The sequence below is a fragment of the Caretta caretta genome, chromosome 1 (assembly GCF_965140235.1).
Source record: "Caretta caretta isolate rCarCar2 chromosome 1, rCarCar1.hap1, whole genome shotgun sequence".
Taxonomy (NCBI): domain Eukaryota; kingdom Metazoa; phylum Chordata; order Testudines; family Cheloniidae; genus Caretta; species Caretta caretta.
The window spans coordinates 137,584,900-137,612,030 of NC_134206.1; the positions used below are offsets into that span (position 1 = coordinate 137,584,900).

The 27,131-nt window shown below is 40.8% G+C and overlaps 1 protein-coding gene across 2 annotated transcripts; it reads right to left on the reverse strand.

Annotated features, from left to right (window-relative positions):
- Positions 1–203: 203 nt before the first annotated feature.
- ASB9 (ankyrin repeat and SOCS box containing 9) lies at positions 204–26,835 on the reverse strand. 2 transcript variants are annotated; one of them, XM_048861488.2, is made up of 7 exons: positions 26,325–26,835; positions 17,995–18,074; positions 17,138–17,245; positions 14,416–14,566; positions 12,474–12,608; positions 11,422–11,613; positions 204–3,587 (listed from the first exon to the last, which is right to left on the reverse strand). In XM_048861488.2, the coding sequence occupies exons 1-7, from the start codon at positions 26,416–26,418 to the stop codon at positions 3,463–3,465; spliced, it is 885 nt and encodes a 294-aa protein (XP_048717445.1). In that variant the 5' UTR covers positions 26,419–26,835; the 3' UTR covers positions 204–3,462. The 2 variants fall into 2 exon arrangements, with proteins under 2 accessions (XP_048717445.1, XP_048717453.1); XM_048861496.2 differs by having other exon boundaries at positions 204–1,848; positions 26,325–26,832.
- Positions 26,836–27,131: the final 296 nt, after the last annotated feature.

Genomic DNA, 27,131 nt, shown 5'->3' on the forward strand with positions numbered 1-27,131 from the left:
CAATGCAGTATGTTAACATTTCATAGTAAGTTTGTTGTAATAAACTGTTAAAATAAATGATAAAATACAATAAAACAATAAAAAGTTTGTTTGTTTTTAAAAGGAGGGGGAGGAGGTTTCAGAGACAGCACATTGTCTATTTGTTTCCAGCAAGAACTGTTAAGTAAGGAAGAGTTTATCTATTTTAAAAGACTGAGACAATAATTTGTGTATTTATTTAATGTAAATGGTGTAGGAACAACTGAAATCTTCAAGAGACCCAGCTCCCACATGGGTTCAGGGGACAAACAGCTGCTTCAGCTCTTATCACAGCATTCTTCAGACATTTTAAAGGGAAAGTACTGTGGTTACAAGAGTCCCAGACTCAGACAGGATTCCACCTTATGATGAGAGTCTGTATACTATTAATAACATTGTTAGCTCCCTGTTACAAGCCAGAGTATTAGACCTCAACCTAGGACTCCAGAATATTAAAACATAATGCAAAATCGGTACGCTAATTAAAAAATGAAAACCAAACTTAGAATATACACAATATATTTTGAGCAAACATCATGTACAATAGTGGTTGAATAGTCTTGTTAAAAATTGCTGAAATAGAATCCTTTAACAAAATGACAGCCTAGAATCTACAAAAATATATTCAGGACAGTCTTTCAAACACTGAGTGGCACTTGGCATGATTTCAAGTTTGGAAATAGCTCCAGATTTCATTAAGTTTACCTTATAGCTTCAAAGATATCTGTGCATAAAACTGTAATCCATCAGTTTCAATCACGAATGATTTAAAAATAAATAAAAACGTAAATATATTGAGATGATGGAAAATGAGCATAGGGAATTCATCCTAGTTATACAAGATAAAAAGATTCAGGTAAACAGAGCCAAGCTATTAAATCTTCAAAAGGTAAACAGATCTCAAAAACCAGCCCTCACCACCTGATATGATTAAGCAGCTCAGGATATTAGCTTAGCCCTACAAACACACTGATTGAGGTCACAAAATCAGAATTTTAAAAGTATTTGGCAAAACTGTTGAGAAAAAATTACTTACTGTTTCTGATCCTAAAATGTGGACAGCTGAATATTTAGTTTTCAAATGTGGGTATTTACAGCATGATCCAATACTCACTGAAATCAATGGAAGTAGTCTTGTTAACTTAATAGTCATGGGATCAAGCCTTTAAGCAGGGTATCTATAGCCCACATCTGTATGCCAAGTAGGGATGTAAATGCTCATTTTACATACCAAAGGACCAAGTATGAGCATACAGTTGTGAAATTTGAACATCCTATTAAAGTTCCCATATTTGGCAACTGTGTAAACCATACAGGTATATTGGAAAAGTTTTAAACAAGATGCTCTATTTGAAAAGCTGTGTGTTCTTCTTTTACATGCTAAGGACTCTGTATTTCCTCCTGCAGAAGTTAATGATATCACCAGCACTGAATGCAAACCATTTTCGTACACTCTGCATGTTAGTAATGCAGTCAGCTTCTGCTTGGGAAACACAATCCTAGTGAGGTCTTGGCAATTGGAAAAGGAGAAAATTATTTTTGAAAGTGTTATTTACTGAATTGTAGCATTCGGGTCTACATGTGTATTATTTTGAGACGGACAGTATGGAGATATCCCAGAAGTATATGCACCTGGTATATTAATGCTTAAGTACTGTATAAAAGCACCATGATTCAGAATTAGAGATGAGACTGAGCTAGAATGTTTGTACTCAGATCCTGATCCAGACTTTCCCAAATTCAGAGTGTGCAGTTCTGGGGTTTTGCTTCAAATCCATCTCTATTCAGACTCAAACATTCTTTGAACAGAGAGTCAATGCAGAGAGCTACCTGTAGAGAGAGAGAGAATAGCTAAAATACACTATAATCATTTTTTCTACCCAAAAGAGCATACTCAGAGCTCAAAGAACTTGTAGAGTATTTGTGAATAAATCTAAAATTGAGTCTTGTTGGATGCAATCCAGCTCCACTGATGTCAACAGGAGTTTTGCCATTGACTTCAGTGGAGACAGAATTTAAACCTTTGTCTCTGGTTGACCAACGTCCAAATTAAACTAGGGGGAAAAAATGGGGGTGGGGCAGATTACTATTGTTCTAATTTTATTTTTAGTTTCGAAAGCTGGAAAGAACTAGAGTTTTCAAAGTATTTATATGGGATGGACTTTTCTACTATTTATATGTTTTCATTATTTACTATATTATTCTACACTAAAGATAGTTGTTTCTATTCTCTCTCATGTGGGAAATGTTAAGAAAGAGGTAGAATGTTTTCCAAGAAAGATTTTTATTTCACCCTTCGAATGAACTCTTTGGTAACTTTCTCTGGAGGAAAAAAAAAATGAACCTGTCCTTTTTGATGACCTGCTGATAAATCCTTATGAAATTTCACTTTTCATTCAAACCATAAAGCGAAGAACATTTCCTCCCTGCCAACATGTGGTAACCTGTGTCCTTGAAAAATGTATCCTTAAGGGAGAAATTATACTGAGATAGGAGGCCATTAAGTCTCAAAACACATCAGTGAATAAGTGTTTTTAATGGCTGATCAAAAATAATTTTCCTACTATTTCCCCACTGCAGAAAGCTACCCTCAACAATGATCTCTATGCTGTAATGACAATAATGTAAACCCCTAACAGTTTCAGATGCCCATGTGAATAGATTGCTGTTGGCTGGTGCTCATCTATATGCACTGTTGGGTATTCTGAAAACACAGAATATTCTTTAAGAACTAGTTAATATTTTCATGTTTAAAACATGAAGGGCAGAAATAACCTAACTCAATAAAATAATTGACATTCACTGTCTTTCCTTTACTTTTCTTTGAATTCTAAGGAAGAAACTTTCAGCAAATTCTTTGATCATCTTTAAAAGAGTTGAATTGTCTGCTCCAAATGATTAACCAGTTTTCCCACGCCAGATCTCCCTACTTGCTTTTCAGGGTTGGAATTGGCTCCGTTTCCTTACACATAAAGGGCAACGAGATCGTGAAACATCTTTTATGGCCAACATGGGCATCCTAGGTGGCTGCTGCTTAAAGCAAGACTTCAGTCATCCTTCTTATTTATTAAATCTGAGATGATGTTTGTACTGCACTAGTACATGTACTTGGTGCAGTATGGCCAACCCCAAGCATTCAAAAATCAGGCCTCAAAGAATCATGAGATTTTCTTTACAAAAATGATAAATTTCGTCCTCATGTTACTTGCTTTCTGGTTTCTGAGCTGGGTCACATTATCAAGCTTTTCTCCACAGCCATGAGAGCTAGAAAATTACTTCTTTTTTAACGAAAATTGAGATTCTCATCTAAGCACATGACTCCAGCATCTGGAGCTTTCAAAGAAACATCAAATGCCACAAGACTCACAGTAAAATTGCAAGAGTTGGCAACACTATGGTAAACCTCGCCTTATTTTTACTGGTATGGGTTTGAATACAAAATGTTTAAATGTGGAGAAGAAAATGTTTCAGCTCATCCGGGAGCAGAAGTCCAGTTATTTTATGATGTTGTTTGTGTCCGAAGCACTTCCTAATGCACAGGCGGCACAACTGCATCAAGGACAGGGGCCCTGGAGAAAGATGCCACAAGACAAGTTATAACATGTGATTTTATTGCCCCAAGATCAGTTGTCACAGAACTGAAACTGTAGATATGTAACAAGGCCAGCTTTTGTGTAGTACAGGCTAGACCAGCTTTACTTAAGGGCAACATTCCCAAGCTCTCAGCTCCCGCAGGCTCCTAAAAGCTCAACTCACTAGAAATTCTTTACCAAATCATTTTAGTCATAAGGTGTTTGGAGCAGGTAGTTAGTTTTTTAAGGGGGATCAGAGGTGGTGTTAGCCCACTGGGGGCCCTATGCTGGAATATTTTTGGGGGGCCCCCCACACACAACACATACTAAAAAAGCAAACAGGGGGCCCCGTGAGCAGCTCAGGACCTCAAGCAATTGCTTAGTCTGCTTATGCCTAGTGCCGGCTCTGAGAAAGATTGTAATTTATAAATAGATTTTGTAGCTGAATACTGAAAACAGCACACAGGGACCGATTCCCCATTGCTATGCTCCTGGTGCAGTCATTTACTCTAGTGCAAAAACAGGCGCTAAACACTATCAAATGAGAAATCTCCTCTGACTTACCCCAGTAGAAGCAATTTATCCCCATGTTGCCCAGGTGTAAATGACCATACAAGAGGCAAGGCAGTGGTAAGTCAAGCCCACAAGGTAAATGCAATGAAGTGAGCTGTAGCTCACGAAAGTTTATGCTCAGATAAATGTGTTAGTCTCTAAGGTGCCACAAGGACTCCTGTTCTTTTTGCGGATACAGACTAACACGGCTGCTACTCTGAAAGGTAAATGTGTTGTCTTAGAACCAAACACAGTCATTCTTAATCCTTATACAGGTATGATTAGTAGCTGTATTATTTTCCTACAAGCTATAAGACAAATGTCTTTATGTTGCTTGAAAATAAGAGATGATTAATGCTTCCTTCAAAATCCTTTCCCTTGAGTGAGATTCAAGTTTGCGGCCCACTGGTTTCTGCAGAAGTATTCATAACAGTATAACTGTGATAAACACATAGCAAGAGTCGCAATATATAATCCCTTATTTAAACCTTCAAGATTAAATAGTCTCATGCTGATAATGCAAGCCCTAGTAAAGAATCTATCTCTTTTATTTAAATGTAACAGAATAACGTGCTTAATGGAGGGCTTACCCTTCTTGTTAAGAGGTAGTTATTATGACGTATTTAAATACAGAGCAGTTGGATCATATAACATGTCATTTGTACAGCTATCTCATCATACACAGCAGTTACAGCAACAGAAAAGTTACTGTCAGAGTAGATAAGGAGAGCAGACAAGCAGGATGCACTAATGGGGGAAGGCGGGATTGGGATGGGTTTAAGCAGTGTAAGAAGAAAGAGATGAGCTTTATGAGGCATTTTAGAAAGCAAGAGGGAATCAGTGAAATGGGATCAGGGAGGCAGAGATGGTATCAGCTAAAAGTCAGTCCCAGTTAAGATTTTCTAAAAGAAGCTAGAAGATAAGGGCATTTGTGGTCACCAGAGAAGCTGTGTTGGCAGTAGCTGTGAGTAAGGGAGTGGAAGGTACTATGGAAGCAGCTGGTCCTGCTTTTGGGTAACAGCTTGAAAAAGCAGCTGTTTTTTCAGTGTCCCTCCACACTCCAGCTACCACTTTTTCAGCAGTTCTTCACAGCTGGCTCAGTTCTCTTAAAGACCATTTTACTGATCAAACGGCTGTATAAAGAACACTGTCGACATGCAGTATTAATGAGACATGAATTAATGAACCTGGTAAATATACAGGGCTTCATTCGCCACTGCTTTGCATCTTATGCTGCCATTTGCAACTGTGCACAGAGAATGCAAGACTGTTCCAAGTCAGAACAGCAGCATTTTACACACACGTTACACAAGTTTAAAAGACAATGTATGGTGCAAGGGAAACGCAGTGGATCTAATTTACCTAGATTTTAGTAAGGCATTTGATATCGTGCCACGTGGGGAATTATTAGTTAAATTGGATAAGATGGGGATCAATAGGAAAATTGAAAGGTAGATAAGGAATTGGTTAAAGGGGAGACTACAACGGGTCCTACTGAAAGATGAACTGTTAGGCTGGAGGGAGGTTACCAGTGGACTTCCTCAAGGATCAGTTTTGGGACCAATCTTTTTATTACTGACCTGAGCACAAAAAGTGGGAGTGTGCTAATAAAGTTTGCGGATCATACAAAGCTGGGAGGTATTGCTAATTTAGAGAAGGACAGGGATACCCTACAGGAGGATCTGGATAACCTTGTAAACTGGAGTAATAGGATGAAATTTAATAGTGAGAAGTGTAGGGTCATGCATTTAGGGATTAACAACAAGAATTTTAGTTATAAGCTAGGGACGCATCAATTAGAAGTAACGGAGGAGGAAAAGGACCTTGGAATATTGGTTGATCATAGGATGACTATGAGCCGCCAATGTGATATGGCTGTGAAAAAAGCTAATGCGGTCTTGGGATGCATCAGGCGAGGTATTTCCAGTAGAGATAAGGACTTATTAGTACCGTTATACAAGGCACTGGTGAGACCTCACCTGGAATACTGTGTGCAGTTCTGGTCTCCCATGTTTAAGAAGGATGAATTCAAACTGGAACAGGTACAGAGAAGGGCTACTAGGATGATCCGAGGAATGGAAAACTTGTCTTATGAAAGGAGACTCAGGGAGCTTGGCTTGTTTAGCCTAACTAAAAGAAGGTTGAGGGGAGATATGATTGCTCTCTATAAATATATCAGAGGTATAAATACCGGAGAGGGAGAGGAATTATTTAAGCTCAGTACCAATGTGGACACAAGAACAAATGGATAAAAACTGGCCACTAGGAAATTTAGACTAGAAATTAGATGAAGGTTTTTAACCATCAGAGGAGTGAAGTTTTGGAATAGCCTTCCAAGGGAAGCAGTGGGGGCAAAAGATCTATCTGGCTTTAAGATTAAACTCGATAAGTTTATGGAGGAGATGGTATGATGGGATAACATGGTTTTGGTAATTAAATATTCATGGTAAATAGGCCCAATGGCCTGTGATGGGCTATTAGATGGGGTAAGATCCGAGTTACCCGGGAAAGAATTTTCTGTAGGATCTGGCTGATGAATCTTGCCCATATGCTCAGGGTTTAGCTGATCGCCATATTTGGGGTCGGGAAGGAATTTTCCTCCAGGGCAGATTGGAAGAGGCCCTGGAGGTTTTTTGCCTTCCTCTGTAGCATGGGGCACGGGTCACTTGCTGGAGGATTCTCTGCTCCTTGAAGTCTTTAAACTACGATTTGAGGACTTCAGTAGCACAGATATAGGTGTGAGGTTTTTTTGTAGGAGTGGTGGGTGAAATTCTGTGGCCTGCGTTGTGCAGGAGGTCAGACTAGATGATCATAATGGTCCTTTCTGACCTAAATATCTATGAAGTGGCGAATCCAGGTCTGCTCCGACTGAAACTGGCAGAACTGCAATTAGACAAACAAGGTGGGTGAGGTAATATCTTTTACTGGACCAACTTCTGTTGGTGACAGAAACAAGAATTTTTCAGGTCTGGGAAATGTACTCAGAGCATCACAGCTAAATGCAAGGTGGAAAAGATAAAAGTCATTAGCACATATTTTAAGGGACCAATCAAGATAGAGTGGCCCATCAAAACCCCTTCAGTCATAGGACAAAAAGAGGGAGTTAGCAAGTTACAGGTTGCTGTAATAAGCCATAAATCCAGTGTCTCTGTTCAGTCCATAATTTTTAGTGTTAGAAAAGTTATGAATTTAAACTCCCAGGCTCATCTTTTGAAATTGCTGTTGACATCAATGGGAACAGGAGTGACTATTGCAATATTACATCGTGCGTTCTGTTTTGTCCATTTTATTTTGCTCCGGCGTAAGTAAATGCCTCTTTGAGAACTTCTTAAAAGTTTAAAAACACTCCCATAAAAGCAGAAATGTTTCACTGAAAAAGAGAAAAGTTTAAAAAAAAATCAATTTCACTCTCCTGAAAAATAACCAAAAAATGTACGGTAATTCTTGTATTCAAGGTAATTCAATGCGGTGCTGTTTTATTTGTTAATTTAGTGAGTTATCCGGAACACACGCAAAACTGTCTGTATCATTCAGACAGAAAACATATGCAGCGAAACATTACATTGGGGCAACAACATTCTGTAACTGTTCATATGGGTGACTGTAGGCTGGTACTTTGGCCAATAGTCTACTGAAGCAGAAACCCCTAGATGCTACCATTTCCTGCACATTTGTAGGTAGAGCCTTCCAAGCATTTACCAGATGGAGGAAAAGAAAACAGAATGGAGACCAATTCTGATTAGCAAGTGAGTCTACTGGAATAATGGAGGCTGCCCAGGAGTGTGAGAAATACTACAGCTCATCTGCTGCCTGTACCAGAGATCACCATGCTCATAGAATGAATCTGAATGAAAGCAAAAGGAAGTAACACTACAGGAAGGGAACTTGAACGTTAAACAAGAGGCTGTATATTTTCACATCTGTTTTCAATTGCTTCAGACCAGACAATTTAGAAACCAGCTGCTAGCAAACCTGGAACTTACTCAGAAAAAGGAATTTTGAACAACATTTGGGAAGCACTACTCAGTAGCAAAATGTTCTCCATAATTTTATGAGTGCAAGCTTCAATTACTGTAAAAGCAGAAATTGCCTTAGAAACTTTAATTATTGTCCAGCCCTCTCAACTCAGTCCTTCCAATGTTACATGTGGTTCTGTGGCTTCTCCCTAGGCATGCATGACATATTCTTTTATCTCAGATAAACACATGTGATACGAGTCAGAAGTCTAATAGAAAGAGGATTTGAGTTCTGTAACATACAGCGTTGAAAGACCAAATATCTCTGCCATGCATCACCATGTGATGGTTTTCATAAGATTACTGACTACACACACAGGGCCTGATTTATCACTGTATTATTCCAGTTTTACACTGGTGTAACTCCACTGATCTCAACAGAGTCACATTGGCATAAAACTGGAGTAATATAGTGGTGGATTATACCAGCAGTATCTTGTTTAACATAATGATACTAACTGCTGTTTACTGCCTCCATAGGAAATTAGAATCATACAATCTCAGGGTTGGAAGGGACCTCAGGAGGTCATCTAGTCCAACCCCCTGCTCAAGCAGGACTAATCCCCAACTAAATCATCCCAGCCAGGCCTTTGTCAAGCCTGACCTTAAAAACTTCTAAGGAAGGAGATTCCACCACCTCCCTAGGTAATGCATTCCAGTGCTTCACCACCCTCCTAGTGAAAAAGTTTTTCCTAATATACAACCTAAACCTCCCCCACTGCAACTTGAGACCATTACTCCTCATTCTGTCATCTGCTACCACTGAGAACAGTCTACACCCATCCTCTTTGGAACCCCCTTTCAGGTAGTTGAAAGCAGCTATCAAATCCCCCCTCATTCTTCTCTTCCGCAGACTAAACAACCCCAGTTCCCTCAGTCTCTCCTCATAAGTCATGTGTTCCGGTCCCCTAATCATTTTTGTTGCCCTCCACTGGACTCTTTCCAATTTTTCCACATCCTTCTTGTAGTGTGGGGCCCCAAACTGGACACAGTACTCCAGATGAGGCCTCACCAATGTCCAATAGAGGGGAACGATCACGTCCCTCGATCTGCTGGCAATGCTCCTACTTATACATCCCAAAATGCCATTGGCCTTCTTGGCAACAAGGGCACACTGTTGACTCATATCCAGCTTCTCGTCCACTGTAACCCCTAGGTCCTTTTCTGCAGAACTGCTGCCTAACCATTCGGTCCCTAGTCTGTAGCGGTGCATGGGATTCTTCTGTCTTAAGTGCAGGACTTTGCACTTGTCCTTCTTGAACCTCATCAGATTTCTTTTGGCCCAATCCTCTAATTTGTCTAGGTCCCTCTGGATCCTATCCCTACCCTCCAGCGTATCTACCTCTCCTCCCAGTTTAGTGTCCTCTGCAAACTTGCTGAGGGTGCAATCCACGCCATCCTCCAGATCATTAATGAAGATATTGAACAAAACCGGCCCCAGAACCAACCCTTGGGGCACACCACTTGATACCGGCTGCCAACTAGACATGGAGCCATTGATCACTACCCGTTGAGCCCGACAATCTAGCCAGCGTTCTATCCACCTTATCATCCATTCATCCAGCCCATACTTCTTTAACTTGCTGGCAAGAATATGCTGGGAGACCGTGTCAAAAGCTTTCCTAAAGTCAAGGAATAACATGTCCATTGCTTTCCCCTCATCCACAGAGCCAGTTATCTCGTCATAGAAGGCAATTAGATTAGTCAGGCATGACTTGCCCTTGGTGAATCCATGCTGACTGTTCCTTATCACTTTCCTCTCCTCTAAGTGCTTCAGAATTGATTCCTTGAGGACCTGCTCCATGATTTTTCCAGGGACTGAGGTGAGGCTGACTGGCCCGGATCCTCCTCCTTCCCTTTTTTAAAGATGGGCACTACATTAGCCTTTTTCCAGTCATCCGGGACCTCCCCCGATCTCCATGAGTTTTCAAAGATAACGGCCAATGGCTCTGCAATCACATCCGCCAACTCTTTTAGCACTCTCAGATGGAGTGCATCCCACCCCATGGACTTGTGCTCATCCAGCTTTTCTAAATAGTCCTGAACCACTTCTTTCTCCATAGAGGGCTAATGTATTCTAAATGAATATATTATAGGAATGTAACTCTATTGACCAGAGGCATTGTTCACATTTCCCTGGCAAACAATTAGGATTTTTCCCCAGAATTCTTGAATATAATATACCCAATAAAACAAAATGGACTTGGAACCATTTTGATTTACAGGTAAATAATAGCTGCTTTTAAAAAAGTTTAAATAAGAATCAAACCTAAATATTGGAAGAAGGGCTGGACTCTGCAGGACATAATATAGGACCTTAATAAACACATACCATATATACTTATTGTACCACCTCTTGGGATGTATTTTACAACCTTTTTCAAAAAAGCTAACAGAGAAATTAATTTTCAGACACATTTTGCTACTTCTTAAGGTTTTGACCCACAAATATAAAGCAAAAGGCAAGGAATTAGATCATGGTTACAGTCCATTTACCATTTTTATACTGCATGAATTAAAAGCTTCCCAACTGTACTTTAACACAGAATTTCCCGGCATTTGCTGGACTTGTACCACAAAAATTACATTATTTAAACTCAATGGGTACATTTCTGCTCTCTGGTAATCAGGCTCAACTCTCACTGGATGATTTGAGGTTACTTTCTATCCTTTGCAAATTTGTTAATATGCTCCAAGGAGAATCACTAGCTTAACGCAACCCAGGAATGACCCAGAACCCACTAAAGTAAATGAAAATGAAAAGTTTCCAATTGACTTCAGTGGATTTAGGGCCAGTCCCAAGAACACTGATAGTCAAAAAGAGGAAAGTTCCCAGTTGATTAAGTTCTTCTGCTTAATATGTCTCCTAAGCTCATTTCTGTGACACATTACAATCTTCAAGTCTGTTCACTGATGCCCTGGACTCTCAGGAAAAGCTCTGGGGGCCACAGGTGCATGGGATCCAAATAATACTCTACAGCATTTGTAGTGACTGGAAATTCCTTTTTGCTGAGGCTGGACTTTCCATAAAGTCTTTTAAAACAATAATAATAATAATAATAATAATAATGAATAATATTTCATAAATTAATACGCTGATGCTAATGGAAATTGTGTCCAAATATCTGAGGGCAGAACTGAGCCCAGTTATTTTCAGTTTTGCTCCATGATATAGAACATGAAGTGCAGCATAGTAAATAATGTGCCCTTTTTTCAGTCACCTATGGGTTATGATTTTGAATAAAACAAATATTAAAGGACACCTTCTTTCTGCACAAATATTTGCGTTAAAGTGCTGCTTGGTGGAACCAGCTCCACTGGCCTTTTGCCTTCTGCATTCTTAGCATGCACGTCAGCTCCAAAGTCAATGAGCAAGTGCACCAGGTCAGCGTTGGAATTCCGGGCAGCCGCATGGAGAGGAGAATCCAGATCTTTGCCACCATTTGCACTTGCTCCTGAAAATAAAGTAGGACCAAGAATATGATCACATTAATAAAATAAAAGTCATAGCTGGAACATCCCATTTCCTTTGCTACCGCCTAGGTGTCTGACCAACCTGCAGCAATGGAGGTTCCCACTACACTCCTAGAGATGGATTTTAATAGTTTGGGGCTCAATTATGACTTTAAACCACTGCCTGTTTTGGGATGGGATGATGGGGTTCCGTGAATCAATGAAAGCTCCCTGAGACACTCTGCCTCAGGCTGTGCCTCTGCTCTGGGGGGCCACAAACAGCTGTGGTACCTGCTGTACCCTCTTACGGGCCACAGACCAGACACCTGGATGCTGTGGAGTAGGGAAGGGACATAGCTCCACTCTCAGTCCCCACATCCCCTTTCCCACCACCTGTGGAGTTGCTAGCACTGTGGGTGGTGCTCCGGTCTTCCAGTGTTTGCATGATGCGATTGCACAGTTCAGTAGGGTACTTAGGCATGTGCCTAACTTTACACACATGAGGAGTCCCATAGACCTGAGCGGGACCACTCATGCTACGAGTGAGGCACATACTTCAGCATCTTGCTGAATGGATGACCATGTTTGTGCCCAGCCCTTGCACTGGTGTATAAAGGATCCAAGAATGCAGGGCTCAGTGCAGTCTGGCCCCCTGCATGAGGTGCATGTAGTTTCAGTGGGAGTTGTGTGGCTACATCCCTTCTAGTCAACTTAACGTTCCGAATGTGATACCCAGAGCTACCTACCCGCTTCACATGTTTCAGAATTCCAGTGTGTGAGCACCCCTAAGCCTGGGATGAGGACAGAGTATAAAGAAATGTTACAGAAAATAAAAGAACATCATTTTACTTTTTTTTTTTACCTGATTCAAGTAACTTCTTGGCACAGGCTACCTGCTCATTCTCACAAGCCACATACAGTGGAGTACCCAGGTGTTTGATGTTGAGGTCGATATTTACTCCATTGGATGTGAGGGATTCGACACATTCAATATGTCCTTTGAAAGGATAAAGAAAGGTCAAATAATAAAAATAAGGGGTTTCTGAACAATCCTCATTTTGTGGCCCAGATAACTCTCCCCCCTCCCCTCCCCAGTGTAGATCAGTAAAGCTCCATTGATTTGGCAAGAGATTTTAGATTTCCATTTTTGTCTCTCCCCGGACCCCAGGATTTTGCTACATTCAGAATGCTTTTCTCCACCCATCCCATAATGAATCATTTTGGTGGGATGGAGAAGAGAAGCAGCAGGTGACAACTCACAGACAATAATGGTCTCAAAGGTGCTCATCCAGTCATTTCTGCCATTTTTGATTTCCTGTCTGTAATGGCCCCTTCTTCCCCAGTCTCTTTTCAAGAGATTGGAATCCTCGTTTTCTCTTTCTCTCTCTAGTCTGGTCAAGGGAACAATAGCCATTAGGAATATTACCATGTAAGGGGGGGGGAGTTTACATTACACACATGACCAAATTATGCCATGACATCTTCAAAGGAATGCATTTTATTTGTTGGGTAATGTCTGCACTGAAAAACAGGAACAGCTAAGCCAAATCACGGAAGGTCCTTGCAAGGCAGCCCAGTTGCTTCCTAGGTTCTTGTATCTCATTTATTAGCTGAAATATTTTGCTTTTTATAGGGGTCTCATTTCAGTATGCCTTTTGCTAGCTAATGTGAGATCATTATCCATTCTCAATACTTAATGGAAAGTAGTAGCTGGCATTTGTTCACCATCAAAGCACTAAAGCAGTCTTCTTGTCCATAAGACTAGAACAGTAGTAGAAATACAAGTCCTTACTTCATGAAGTGCTTACTAGGGAATGGAAGTGTCTGTGAAAATTTGTATTGATTTCCAGTGCTTTCAGAAAATTCACAGTAATTCTCTCTTCACAGAATTCTCCTTATGGTGGACAAGTTTGTTAATTTAGGAGGTGAGGAGTTCAAGTTCAACCTGTTAAAATTGTTTTGTTAAGCTATGGTAGATGGCAACACAGAGCAACACTCTTGGTGGGATACTTTCCCCTCCAACGAACAGCATCATTTGGGGGACCAAGGAGAGATAAGTACCAGATAAGGAAACACCTGCACCCTTTCCTCCACCCAAATGACAGTAGTTAAGCTGTGGGAGACCCAAGGGCAATGTTTGGGTTAGATCAGTGTTTCTCAACTCTGGTCCACTGTTTGTTCAGTGAAAGTCCCTGGTGCGCCGGGCCAGTTTGTTTACCTGCCGCATTCGCAGGTTCGGCCGATCGCAGCTCCCATTGGCTGCAGTTCTGCGCTCCAGGCCAATGGGGGCTGCAGGAAGGGAGGCCAGCATGTCCCTCGGCCCACGTCGCTTTCTGCAGCCCCCACTGGCCTGGAGCAGCGAACCGTGGCCAGTGGGAGCCGCAATCAGCCGAACCTGCAGACGTGGCAGTTAAACAAACCGGCTGGCCCGCCAGGGGCTTTCCCTGAACAAGCGGTGGGCCAGAGTTGAGAACCACTGGGTTAAAGGATCCCTCGCAGCAGTGCAAGTTGGTGTGAGGGCTTGCGAGCCAGATTGTGTGGTAGACGAAGTTAAGAGAGGTCACCTCATATACCCAGGACCTCAGGAGCTGATTAGGGACCCAGGAGCAGGTGTCAAGGATGAAGACAGGAAGGTAGAAACTGTGATATCAGCACTGAGGACAAGTATCAGAGTTCTATCAATGATATATTTGTATTTTACATGAATTCAATATACCGACCGATCTTTCCTTTCTCTCACTAGCTTCAGCTGCAAGGTGCTGGTAAAAGGAAAAGTAATTCCGACTCTTGACTGAGTAACCTACCTCTCTTAGCAGCTTCATGGATAGGGGAAGCCAGGTCACATGGTGCATGTGGGCTGGCTCCATGCTGTAATAATAGATTCAAACAGGCCACGTTGCCACTGACACAGGCATTGAACAAAGGAGTGTGCCAATCAATAGTAACTCCATTCACCTGAAGGAAAAACAACAGGCAAGTAGTTTCTTTAAAAACAGTTATGATCCAGGAATATTTTAACTAGGGCTGGATGAATATTTTCATCAAAACTGTTTTTCTATGCAATATTGAGAGTATTCAATTAAAAACATTTTTTTTTTTTGCAAAAGGTGTCCACTTTCTGTTGAAAATAATCAACTTTTCATTGGAAAAACACACTTTTTTTCCCCAAACCCAAAAACTATTTGAGTCAGAAATACTACCATGGTGCTCATGGGAGTTTTCTGGGATCATCATGCCCCCATTGCCCTGTATGGGCCAGATTCTCCAGCTGGACCACATCTCCCATGATGCACCATGGTAGGGGCTTCCATGATGTACCATGGTAGTTTAGCAAGAGAGGAGACCACGGTGCATCATGGGAAATGTAGTCCGACCAGGGAGCCCAGCCCATCAAGGAGAAGGTGGGCATGAGGCACCTGACCTAGAACTCCCAGGAGGTAGATACTGTGGTGACGTTTGTGCATTAACATTTTTGGTTTTCCAACAAAAATATTCAGTTTTAAATTTTTCACTGAAAAGTCAATACTTTTGGGGGAAAAAAAACAGAAATGCCATGAGACTTGCACACATCACCACTCTGGACACTTTGCTTGTATATTGTCTCCATTCCTCTCCATTTTTTATGTGCTTCTTGCTTTTTTTTAGGCACTGATCCTGCATATTTACACCTGTGGTGCATATATGCATGTGATTTGTCCTGCTAACATCAGTGGGACTAATCACGTGTATAAAGTTAAGCGTGTACATACGTTTTTGCAGGATTATAAACTCTTTGGGATAGGACTGTCTCTTTCTATATGTTTGGTAAGTGCCTAGAACCAAGACTAAACTCAAGAAGCTCAATCTATTTAGCTTAACCAAGAGAAGGCTAAGGGGTAACTTGATTACCATCTGTAAGTACCTACATGAGGAACAAATATTTGATAATGGGTTTGTCAGCCTACCAGAGAAAGGTATAACACAATCCAATGGCTGGAAGTTGAAGCTTGACAAATTCAGACTGGATATAAAGTATATTTTTAACCCTGAGGGTGATTAATAGGGCCCTACCAATTCATAGTCCATTTTGCTCAATTTCATGGTCATAGGATTTTAAAAATCATAAATTTCATTATTTCAGCTATTTAAATCTGAAAGTTCATGATGTTGTAATTGTAGAGGTCCTGACCCTAAAAGGAGTTGTGGGGGGTCGTAAGGTTATTGGAGGGGGGGTTGTGGTATTGCTACCCTTACTTCTCTGCTGTTGCTGGTGGCGGTGGTGCCTTCAGAGCTGGACAGCTGGAGAGCGTTGCCTGCAGACCAGACACCTGGATGCTGTGGAGTAGGGAAGGGACCGAAGGCAGAACCAGCAACAGCACAGAAGTAAGGTGGCATGGGATGGTATCGCCACCCTTACTTCAGCGCTGCTGCTGGTGGGGCGCTGCCTTCAGGGTTGGGCACCCAGCCAGCAGCCCCTGCTCTCCAGCCTCCCAGCTCTGAAGGCAGCCCTAAAATAACCTTGAGACCGCCCTGCAACTCCCTTTTGGATCAGAACCCCGAATTTGAGAAACACTGGTCTCCCCCATGAAATCTGTATTGTATAGGGTAAAAGCACACAAAAGACCAGATTTCACAGTCCATAACATGTTTTTCATGACCGTGAATTCGGTAGGGCCCTTGTAATTAACTACTGGGACAATTTATCCAGGGTTATGGTGGATTTTCCATCACTGGCAATTTTTAAATCAACATTGGATGTTTTTTCTTAAAAGATACACTCCAGGAATTTGTTTAGGGAAGTTCTGTGACCTGTGTTACATGAGACTAGATGATCACAATGCTCCCTTCTGACCTTAGAATCTATGAATCTATGAAACCAAAATATAAATAATAATAATGGCAGGGGCTGCTTAAATCTGTACTTTTTTGTTGCTTTATTAAAAAAGTGTCTTTTATGTAAAAAGTGGCAATATGCTTAGAGTTAAGCTAGGCACCGGGTACATGCACAGTATCAAATTTTATATTTAATATTTTATCAAAGCATATTTTATTATAAATTAAATCTCACTGGGCTTTTTGGAATGGCTATTCACTATATTGGTTCAGCCAAAATAATTACATAAAAAAATCGAAAAGACCCAGGATCTTAGTTATACTTACATTCCTCCAAAAGTGTAAAGGGGCCTTAAAATGTAAATAGTATTTACACCCACATTACGCTCCTTTACACCACCAGAGCAGTGTAAATGGGCTTTAATTGATATTAGAATTTGGTTCAGAAAACTCTAGCAGGGTTCATTCTTTTCACACAGCTTACAATATCAGGAGCTTGAAATAGACGTTTTTAAAAATACAACTGGTCTTTTTATTGTTTAACTCATTGTGGTACATTCCTTCACATCACACAATTCCTCCTACATAACACACTGTAGACATCTCAACATGCAATCCTATGGTTTTCTTCTCATCGTTCATTAAACCAATTATTACCCTGCAGGGAAAACTGAGTTTCATAGATATGCTTCTAAATATCTGTGTTATACTTACTTGAGCCCCATGTTTTAATAGGACACTAGCACAAGCAGGATGGCCCCCTAAGCAGGCTTCATGGAGAGGAGACACATGATCTGCTGTAATGAGGTTTACACTGCTCCCCTTGTAAAATAACAGAAATTATTATTGGAGGCAATAACAGTGATGCTTACCACTTATATAGTGCTTTACGTATTTTAAATGTCTTTGAATGATCTTGGCTTCCAGCCTTTTACATCACCCACTGTGCCATGTGACCTTTTCCATCAAGATTTAGAATTGTGACTTCTCAAATAAAAGTGACCTTTTGATTTTTGCAAATATCTTATTTGCAATTTTGTCAAGAAATTCTGGAATTTTATCAAGTTGTTTTCCGGAAACCTCCGTGATTTCAGGAGCGAGTTTTGATGGAAAAGCAAACCTTGCATTACAAATATTTTATTTAGCTCTACCACAAATCCTTCAACTATGACAGAGTCTCATGAGATCTGCAAGATCAAACACAGGGCATTTCCCCAATAACTGCTCTCCTCCAACCGGTGTCTCAACAGGAGAGAAGGATATAGCTCAGTTAGGCCCTAATCCTGCAAACACTAACACATGTGCTTAACTTGAAGTATATGAGTAGTCCTGGGGACTTCAATGGGAATACTTGTGCAAGAGTTAAGCACATTCATAACTGCTTGCAGAATCCAGGCTTTCATTTATATGGCTTTGCATAGATAATAAGTTAGCTATCATAAAACCATCCATCACAAGTGGAGTTCACTGTACTAATCTCAGATACCTTACAATATAAAATCCAGCCTGCATTCAACAATGGGACCAATGAGCAAAGCAGCAGAATGTTCATCTCCCCAGTAAAACGATACCTGAGTGATGAGTTTCTTCAGAGCAAGCAAACGCCCGTGGATAGAGGCATCATGTAAGGGAGACCAGTCTGAAACAAAATCTGCAGAAGGAGAAGAGAAGGGTCAAGAATTTCATGGACTATTTCATCGCCTGACTTTATCTAAACTGGGTGACTGCCGGAAATGTAGTAAATCTGCTTCCTTCTCATGCGATTCCTAAGTATTATCTGATTTCCAGATACATTGCTTGAGTTGCTGCTGCAGTCAGCAGTAGCAATGGTTTTGGTCAAGGTGGTTTATTCCCTGAGTTGCCAGCCTTCACTCATTTGGAGGGAGGAAAAAGCAAGGTACATTTTATGAGAATGCAAATAGTGTTTTAAACAAGCACTAATCAACTAAGTTCCCATTGGAGGACAAAAGAGTAATTTACACAGCACAGTCTTGTTCTTATTTAGCCTGCCACTAGCTCTGAATTGTTTATAATGCCTTTGGGGTTTTTTCAAGCTCAGAATATTTTACCAATTTTAAAAGGAAGATATTCTGAAAAGGTTGCAGCTGCTAAATTATTTACTAATAGCCAGAGATGGGCTAGAACTAACAACAGTTGATCGTAGTTGGTGCCAAAATACCCAGGGGTAATTGTGTTACCCATTGACTTTGTACCTCAAGTTTTGGTGGCCAGTATTATTGTAATCACAGAAGGAATTAAGCATCTGCTGTGTGCTCTGCGTGGTTAGATGTTTGGCTGCGTGCGTGTGTTCTTCCTGTGTGCCGTCCCAGCTCTGCGCAGACAGCTGGCACAGCTGACCTCAAGTGAACTGCCCAATGACCACAAGATCCGTTAAGATACAAAGGCACGAGGACAGGTTTATTGTTGACAGTGCAAGGTAACAGCACCTGGCAGACTCTATGGCAGTGGTGGGCTACCTGCAGGCCGTGGGCCGCATGCAGCCCGTCAGGGTAATCCGCTGGCGGGCTGCTAGACAGTTTGTTTACATTTTCACGGCCGCCCGCAGTCCCGGTGGCCGCAGTTCGCTGTTCCTGGCCAATGGGAGCTGCGGGAAGCAGCAGCCATTGGCCGGGAACGGCGAACCCCGGCCAGTGGGAGTTGCGGGTGGCCACGCAAATGTAAACAAACTGTCTGGCGGCTCGCCAGCGATTACCCTGACAGGCCGCATGCGGCCCACGGCCTGCAGGTTGCCCACCACTGCTCTGTGGGGATACTAAGGGCTAGTCTACACTGGCAACGCTAAAGCACTGCAGCAGCAGCACTGCCATGGCAGCACTTTAAAGTGTCTTGTGTGGTTGCGGCACAGCACTGGGGCACTGTTGACACTGGGGCTTTATAGTGCTGCAACTTGCTGCACTCAGGGGAGTGTTTTTTTACACCCCCAAGCAAGAAGGTTGCAGCGCTGTTAATTGCCAGGGTAGACAAGCCCGAAGACATGTATGCCCGTGACAATGGACACAACTCAGTGAATGGTGGGACTTTCCATTCCCCACGCCGCGGAACAAATAAACTCCCTCTAAAAGACATCTTTATACCCTAATACAACCAAGTTACGTGCTACCTTTGACATAGTTACTGCTCCCTGATGTGGCTAGTGATTACTAGAGCTGTTGATTAATTGCAATTAACTCTCACGATGAACTTAAAAAAATTAACTGCGATTAAAAAAATGTATCGTGATTAATCACACTGTTAAACAATAGAATACCAACTAAAATTTATTAAATATTTTTGGATGTTTTTCTTCATTTTCAAATATATTGATTTCTCTTACAACACAGAATGCAAAGTGTACAGTGCTCACTTTATATTATTATTTTTATTACAAATATTTGCACTGTAAAATGGTAAAAGAAATAGTATTTTTCAATTCACCTCATCCAATACTGTAGTGCAATCTCTTTATCGTGCAAGTATAACTTACAAATGTAGATTTTTTTTTGTTACATAACTGCACTCAAAAACAAAACAATGTAAAACTTTAAAGCCTGCAAGTCTACTCAGTCCTACTTCTTGCTCAGCCAATTGCTAAGACAAACAAGTTTGTTTACATTTACAGGAGATAATGCTGACTGCTTCTTATTTACAATGTCACGTGCCAGATATGCTAAACATTCGTATGCCCCTTTATGTTTCAGCCACCATTCCAGAGGACATGCTTCCATGCTGATGATGATTGTTAAAAAAATAAATGCGTTAATTAAATTTGGGACTGAACTCCTTGGGGGAGAATTCTATGTCTCCTGTTCTGTTTTACCTCCATTCTGCCATATATTTCATGTTATACCAGGCTCAGATGATGACCCAGCACATGTTTGTTTTAAGAACACTTTCATAGCAGATTTGACAAAATGAAAAGAAGATACCAATGTGAGATTTCTAATGATAGATACAGAACTCGACCCAAGGTTTAAGAATCTGAAGTGCCTTCCAAAATCTGAGAGTGACGAGGTGTGGAGAATGCTTGCAGATGTCTTAAAAGAGCAACATTCCGATGTGGAAACTACAGAACCCGAATGACCAAAAAAGAAAATCAACCTTGGGCTGGTGGCATCTGACTCAGATGATGAAAATGAACATGCGTCGGTCCGCTCTGCTTTGGATTGTTATCGAGCAGAACCCGTCATCAGCATGGACACATGTCCCCTGGAATGGTGGTTGAAGCATGAAGGGACATATGAATCTTTAGCGCATCTGGCACGTAAATATCTTGCAAGGCCAGCTACAAAAGTGACATGCGAATGCCTGTTCTCACTTTCAGGTGAATTGTAAACAAGATGTGGGCAGCATTATCTCCTGCAAATTGTAACCAAACTAGTTTGTCTGAGCGATTGGCTGAAGTTGGAATAAGTGGACTTAAAGGTTCTAAAGTTTTACATCGTTTTATTTTTGAATGCAGGTTTTTTTTCTACATAATTCTACATTTGTAAGTTCAACTTTCATTTTAAAGAAATTGCACTACAGGATTTGTATTAGGTGAATTGAAATATACTATTTCTTCTGTTTTTTGAAATGCAAATATTTGTAATCAAAAATAAATATAAAGTGAGCACTGTACACTTTGTATTCTGTGTTGTAATTGAAATCAATATATTTGAAAATGTAGAAAACATCCAAAATATTTAAATAAATGGTACTCTATTATTGTTTAACAGTGCGATTAATCGCAATTAATTTTTTTAATTGCTTGACAGCCCTAGTTATTACCCATCACTTTGTACATGTTGGTTCAATCAAAACATCTCTATTACATACTGTCTTCCTAACCTTATCTTTTAAAAGGAATCAGTGTGTTCCTGTTACCCTTGGGAAGTGTTTTTGTACAATCCTAATATCAGAATGTTTTGGTACCACTTAATATCAAAATGTGTTTGCGTAAGTACTCTGTGCTTACTGCTTCTTAGAAATGTGTATTTCTGCAATATCAGCCCAGTTCTTGCCAAATTCTGTAAGCAGGTCCTGCCTCATACCAGGCCTCTAATACAAGGGCTTATGTCTCAGGCTCTCTTCCGACTACACTCTGTACCATTAAAGCCACAAAATTAGATACAAACTGTACAGGGGAGACCAGGAGGAAGGATCTGTCTTAGCATGTTGTTTGCTTATTTTTAACACTTAATGGGAAGGTCAGAGTGCTTTAGATTAGCATTGGTGGGCTTCCTGGGGAAAGTTGAGTTTTAAGGAGGGGTTTGAAGAGAGTGGGCTCTCCTAAAAGGCAAGAACCACCCAATTTTTTACTGATTTGCTCCTCTGGAGCAACACTAAACCACCATAACATCAGCTCACTAAATTCTATCCTGTCTCAGCCACTTTAAAAACAAACAAAAACATAGCCCCAGACTTTCAAAGGGCTCTGCAAATGATAACTGAAGTAAACAGGATCCGAAGCAGGTGCAAGTGTTGCACTCCCCCAGATTCCCTTGCATGATTTCAGGCGTAAAGCAAAACACTGAAATGGAAACAACTTTTAGCAACAATCCAGGAACCAGCACACTGCATAGCTGTAGTGGGTGTGAGAAGTGAAATTTCATCCAAGGACATGAGGAGATATCCCTACTACTGTGAGAACTGCTCTGAGATCATTCATGTCCACATAAGCAAACACATCCTTGGGTTTTAAGATCTTGTCTGAAAGGCCTAAATACAGTAAAATAGATGGAAGTCAGTTTATCTACCTTTAAAAGATGAAGTCCTATGTCATGCTAGGATTTGAACTACTGGTTCCAGGGAGTCTAGGTATTTAAAATTTGATACTAGACATGTCACAGTCTGCAAATGCACTGACATTTGGAAGGTTTTGATGGAAAAAATTTACTCAGAAATTTGTCAGCATGAATGGCTGTGATAGGATCTGTAAGAGTCTTTTATACTGGAGAAATTGTTATGGTTACAATTTGATACAGGAATTGGCAAGTTATTTTTTTTAAAGAGAGAGAAAGATTTATTTGGGATTTGTCAGGCAAAAGAGCAATTGGATATATTTCATAAGACTTGCCATCCATCCCTGGACTTGGTAGATCCACACAAATATGTGAAAGAATACTCACATTTATGTTTATGGACTGTTATGTTTAATTTCTCTGGTTGCTGAATCTATTAATTTATTTAACATTAATTCTCTTAGCATTAGGCACCTCTACAAATACTGAAATAACAGCAAAAATATCGATATCCTTAACACAAAAGGCTTTGTGGCATGAACCATCTGACCACGCTATTCAATCAGTATCACATACGTGAAATGAAACATTTAACCATGAAGAGTCCCCCATTAAATAAGCTACCAAAAATCCTTTACCCTTTCGAGAGAATAACAGAGATCTTCAGCAAGCACATAAGGTCAACAAACCTCAGCTCTGGTGGACCAAGAGAGGAAACAAATATGTTTGAGAGTCCTGGACCTGACACAGAAAATGCCTTGCTTGCAGCCACTGCCTTTTAAGCCATGAACTGCTAGTTAGATACCTCCACTGACTTAGGTAGCTAGGACCAAAGCTGCTGGATTACTCCTCTTTTATTTTCAATTATAACAACTGAAAGATATTACGTCGACACAAGACAAAGACACGTGATGGCAATTTTGGACATATACTAGTGTAATGTCTGTGATTTATAAAGTTCTGTAGCAGGTAAATCATGAATGGTAATATTTTAGGGATGGTGGTGTCGGGATATCCTAGATGAATTTGGCTTTTGTTCTGTCTGAAACAATGAGTTATTAAAGGAACAAAAATGAGGCTTCAAGTCTGGGAAAATGTGAAATGCCTTAAAATGTGCCTCTGGGCAGTTTACCAAGTGGCAATTCAAAAAGGTAATAGTCGCACACATCTGATAACAATAGTCCAATCTGCGAGGCTTACTATATTATTCAAACAAAGTAAATTGAAAGGAATTTGGTGTGCATAGTCCAGGCTCTGCAACTCTCTTGGGATAACAATTCAACAATACTTGTTCTAAAGGGGTTGTCATCCTGGGGCTAAGAGAAAGGATGGAGCAATTCCAATGGAACTCTGATTGTTATCCCAAAGTGAACAGCTCAAAGCAGGTTTGAGGCCAGAGTGAAATATCTTTACTGGTACCTGGTACAGCATGTTGGCAGACAAGTCTGAACTAACTGCTGAAGATGGAATAAAGCCCTTACAATAGGGGTTCTTATCACAGACGGACAAACAGGTGGGCCAGTGTATTTTTCCCAGAGGTGAATACTTCTTTATCTCCTGTTATGTCGCTGAAAAAGAGCATGCTGAAATCAGCTCAGTAGAGGAGAGAAAGACTGGAAGGCAGACAAAGATCATGAATTCAAAGGGGCACAAAAATTCACTCCTCTGTTAAAAAAAAAAAAGATTACTTAGATCTGTGGAATCTAGAGGAGTCAATGGGCCAAATGGGAGGAATGACATGCCCTCAATGCACCCTTCCTGGTGGTAGTCCGTGCATGGAGTGCCGACATTTGTGCAGTAAGTCTTTCTGAATAACCCATTTTGTGGTACTTCTAGAGAAAATTATATTCTTTTTTTAATTTGGTAGCGTCTCACTTCTTTTCACAAGCAAGTCGGCAAAGTTCCATTGGCTTCACTGAAACTACAGCACCGTACACCAGCTAAAGATCTGTCCCCATATGGATAGTGCCACAGTGGGCCCAAGCCATGCTACATTGATTGATAAAGGGCAATATGCTATTCATAATTCTATGGATTTTGCTTTAAAAGCAATGTCTGTAGAATACTGTTTATTAAATCACATTTATCCATGAACAATATATGGTGGTTTTCCAGGCTGGAATGTGGGATCATCTAAAGAGTAAGGAAATAGTCAAGTTGTCAGAATAATGGGGATAGCTGTCTCTGCTCCTTTGCAGTAGACGTCATGGAAGTGGTTTTTATTTGTTGGGTGTATGGATAATATAGTCTCACATTTTTCAGTGTGGGGTCAATGATTGTCAGGCATGCTGTTCTGAGCACCCACATGAGAAAACCTGAATCAGCAGTAAGGAACAACTAAAAACTGAAGAGCAGAAATACTACTAGTATCAGCTCAGGTACTGGTGTTTTTCTAGTGAAACATTTTGGGATGAGGATGTCACTAATCTAAGGGCTTAAACCTCACACTTTTTCTACTCTTCTGGGTCAGTCTTAACCCTACAGTATAGCCTCTTCAAGCTCTCTTGGCAACATCGCATATTCATTCCTCGTAGGGTTACCGCTTGTATTATATTCAGTCTCTTCAAAAACCTTTCAGTTTTCCCATTTTGAAACCAATGCCATCACAAAGTCTGCATGAGCTTCAGCAGAGATATGTTTACAGATCATTTACAAATTTTGGATTGAGAAACAATTTTTCTGAGTTAGACTCTGATCTTTTATTGTTACCTACACCTTGTGTCCCAAGCTTATCCTGACAGCAGTATAATGCAAATACACATATTACAGACAGATGTGAGAACTACATGGCTATTGTATACATTCACAAGGATTCGGGTGACAACAGAGTAACCACAAGAGTGAAAGTGCGTAATTATGCCATCACAATCTGGAGGTGTGTGCTTAGTCTAAGTGTTCGCAGTTTCCCTGTGTTGCATACTAGTGTATTTAGGCTGTGGCAGTGGTTCCCAATGTGGAGTTCCCCGGACCCCTGGGGGTCTGCCATGGGTTATGCGGGTATTCATCCCTTGAGCCTGGGCCGCACTGACTTTCAATGGGAGCTGGGTGTCTAATTTCTTAGGCCTCATTGAAAATTCTTGTCTAAATATTATTTTGAATCCTTAAATTAGTGCCACTACCCTTTGCTCCATTGTATGATTATTTATTATTTATATTACCATAGTGCTTGTGAGCCCTAGTCTTGAACCAGGCTCCCATTGTGCTAGGCTCTGTACAAACACAGACTTTCCTCCTTCATTCTAGATTCTGGAAACCTGTCATCCATTTAGGAAGAATCCATCTCAAATCCAGACTCATTTGGGATTTTATTGTTATCACTATTCCACCACCCCCACAAAAAACAAAATCAACTTAGACAGCAGTACAGACACCTTGGTCACTTCTGCGCTGCAGCTGGCCTTGTAGTTCTCCTCATATTCTAACTGCATCATTCTTTTTTAGTTTAGCAACAAATGGAAGATTTCCAGAGCTCTCATGAAAGAAAGAGGAATACTACAATGTTACTGCATGTTACCTTCATTTTTCCTCCCCCAGCACACTAGCCATGAACTGAAAGCCTCCCCGAAAGCCAAGTGAAACACCGCTAACCAAGCTGTATGTGAAAAGAGATTGTTTGTATTTCAAACACTTTGGGCCGGACTGCAAGCCTCTTATGCAGAGTGGTGAACAGAATGGGGCAACTTGTGTGAGTAACTACTCATCAGTGACAGAAAGGGGTTCACAGCCTGGCCTTTTGAGAATAATCCACAAATATCTGTAATGCCACGAGCAAAGATTCTTTAGTCTATCTTTAAAAACAAAAGAGGAACTTTTTTCGCTGAGCTAACACTGAGTGTTCAGCTGGCAATAATGCAAACCAAACATGCCCACGTTGCAACTTCTTTTTCAGTTATGTCTAGCTCAGATTGTAATGCTTATTTTACTTTGCTCAGATTCCTAATATTTGTGAAGTGCTTAAAAATAAAGCTTGGTTTTTACTGTCAGAAAGCACTAATAGTGCATAATCAATACAATTTAAAATGCAATAACGTACACGGATGTCTGCCTACAAACTGCACGTAAACAAGCCTTCTGGGAGAATACAATTCTGAAGCTCTGCATATATACCATCCATGGCCCTTCCATCACCACCAGAAGACTATCTGGAAGATTGTTTGGATAGATACAGTTATATTACTTACCACTCATCAGTGGATTTGATAGAGAAGTTGCATGTGACTGTCCTTCCACTCCCTGGTATTTACTGGCATTTCCCTTTGCTCCTGCACCATCCATTGCACACTGGGCAGTCAAATTTCTGTTATTTCACTTCACAGTTGGTCTTGAGAGTTCAAATTCCATCCTCCCTGATGAAAATCCTAGTTATGCAAGTAATCTATTAAGCAGACTCCGTGTGTGCAAGTCAAGCAGACTTCGCAGCAGACTGGAACTTGGTACCGGCAGCAGTTTCAGAGTAACTTGAGTACCTGTGTGCGGATTTAACAAAACACCTCCTCATTCACTTGGTGTGCAGCCAGAAATCAGACAGACCACACTGTACAAAGCCAGGGATGTGGCTGATGTCATATCCTTTCAAAAGCCACACCCAATCAGCAAGTCTGCCTTCTGTTTTTATCAGGAAGGAACTTCATAGTTTGACAAAAAAACAAGACAGAGCCAGCTCAACTAGTTGTGCAAACTCTGCCTTTAGGGATCTGAAAAGGCAACTCAGAGAGATAACTGTGCTCAAAGCTTTGCCTTCAAGAGGAGGATCAAATTAAGTTGTTTTGAGACAACACCCTTTTCCTATATCTACTGTGCCTCCAGTATTCAAAAACTGACATCTAAAAAGCTCATGACTGCATGCAAAAAATGGTGTCCTGAATTCCTTTTACACAGCAGCAGTCACTACATACCATAATATTATTGAAACCACATGTTCACAGAGCTGTGCTTTCCACTGGAACTACTTCATTGTCTCCATGGCATGAAAAGCCCAGCATTATGCA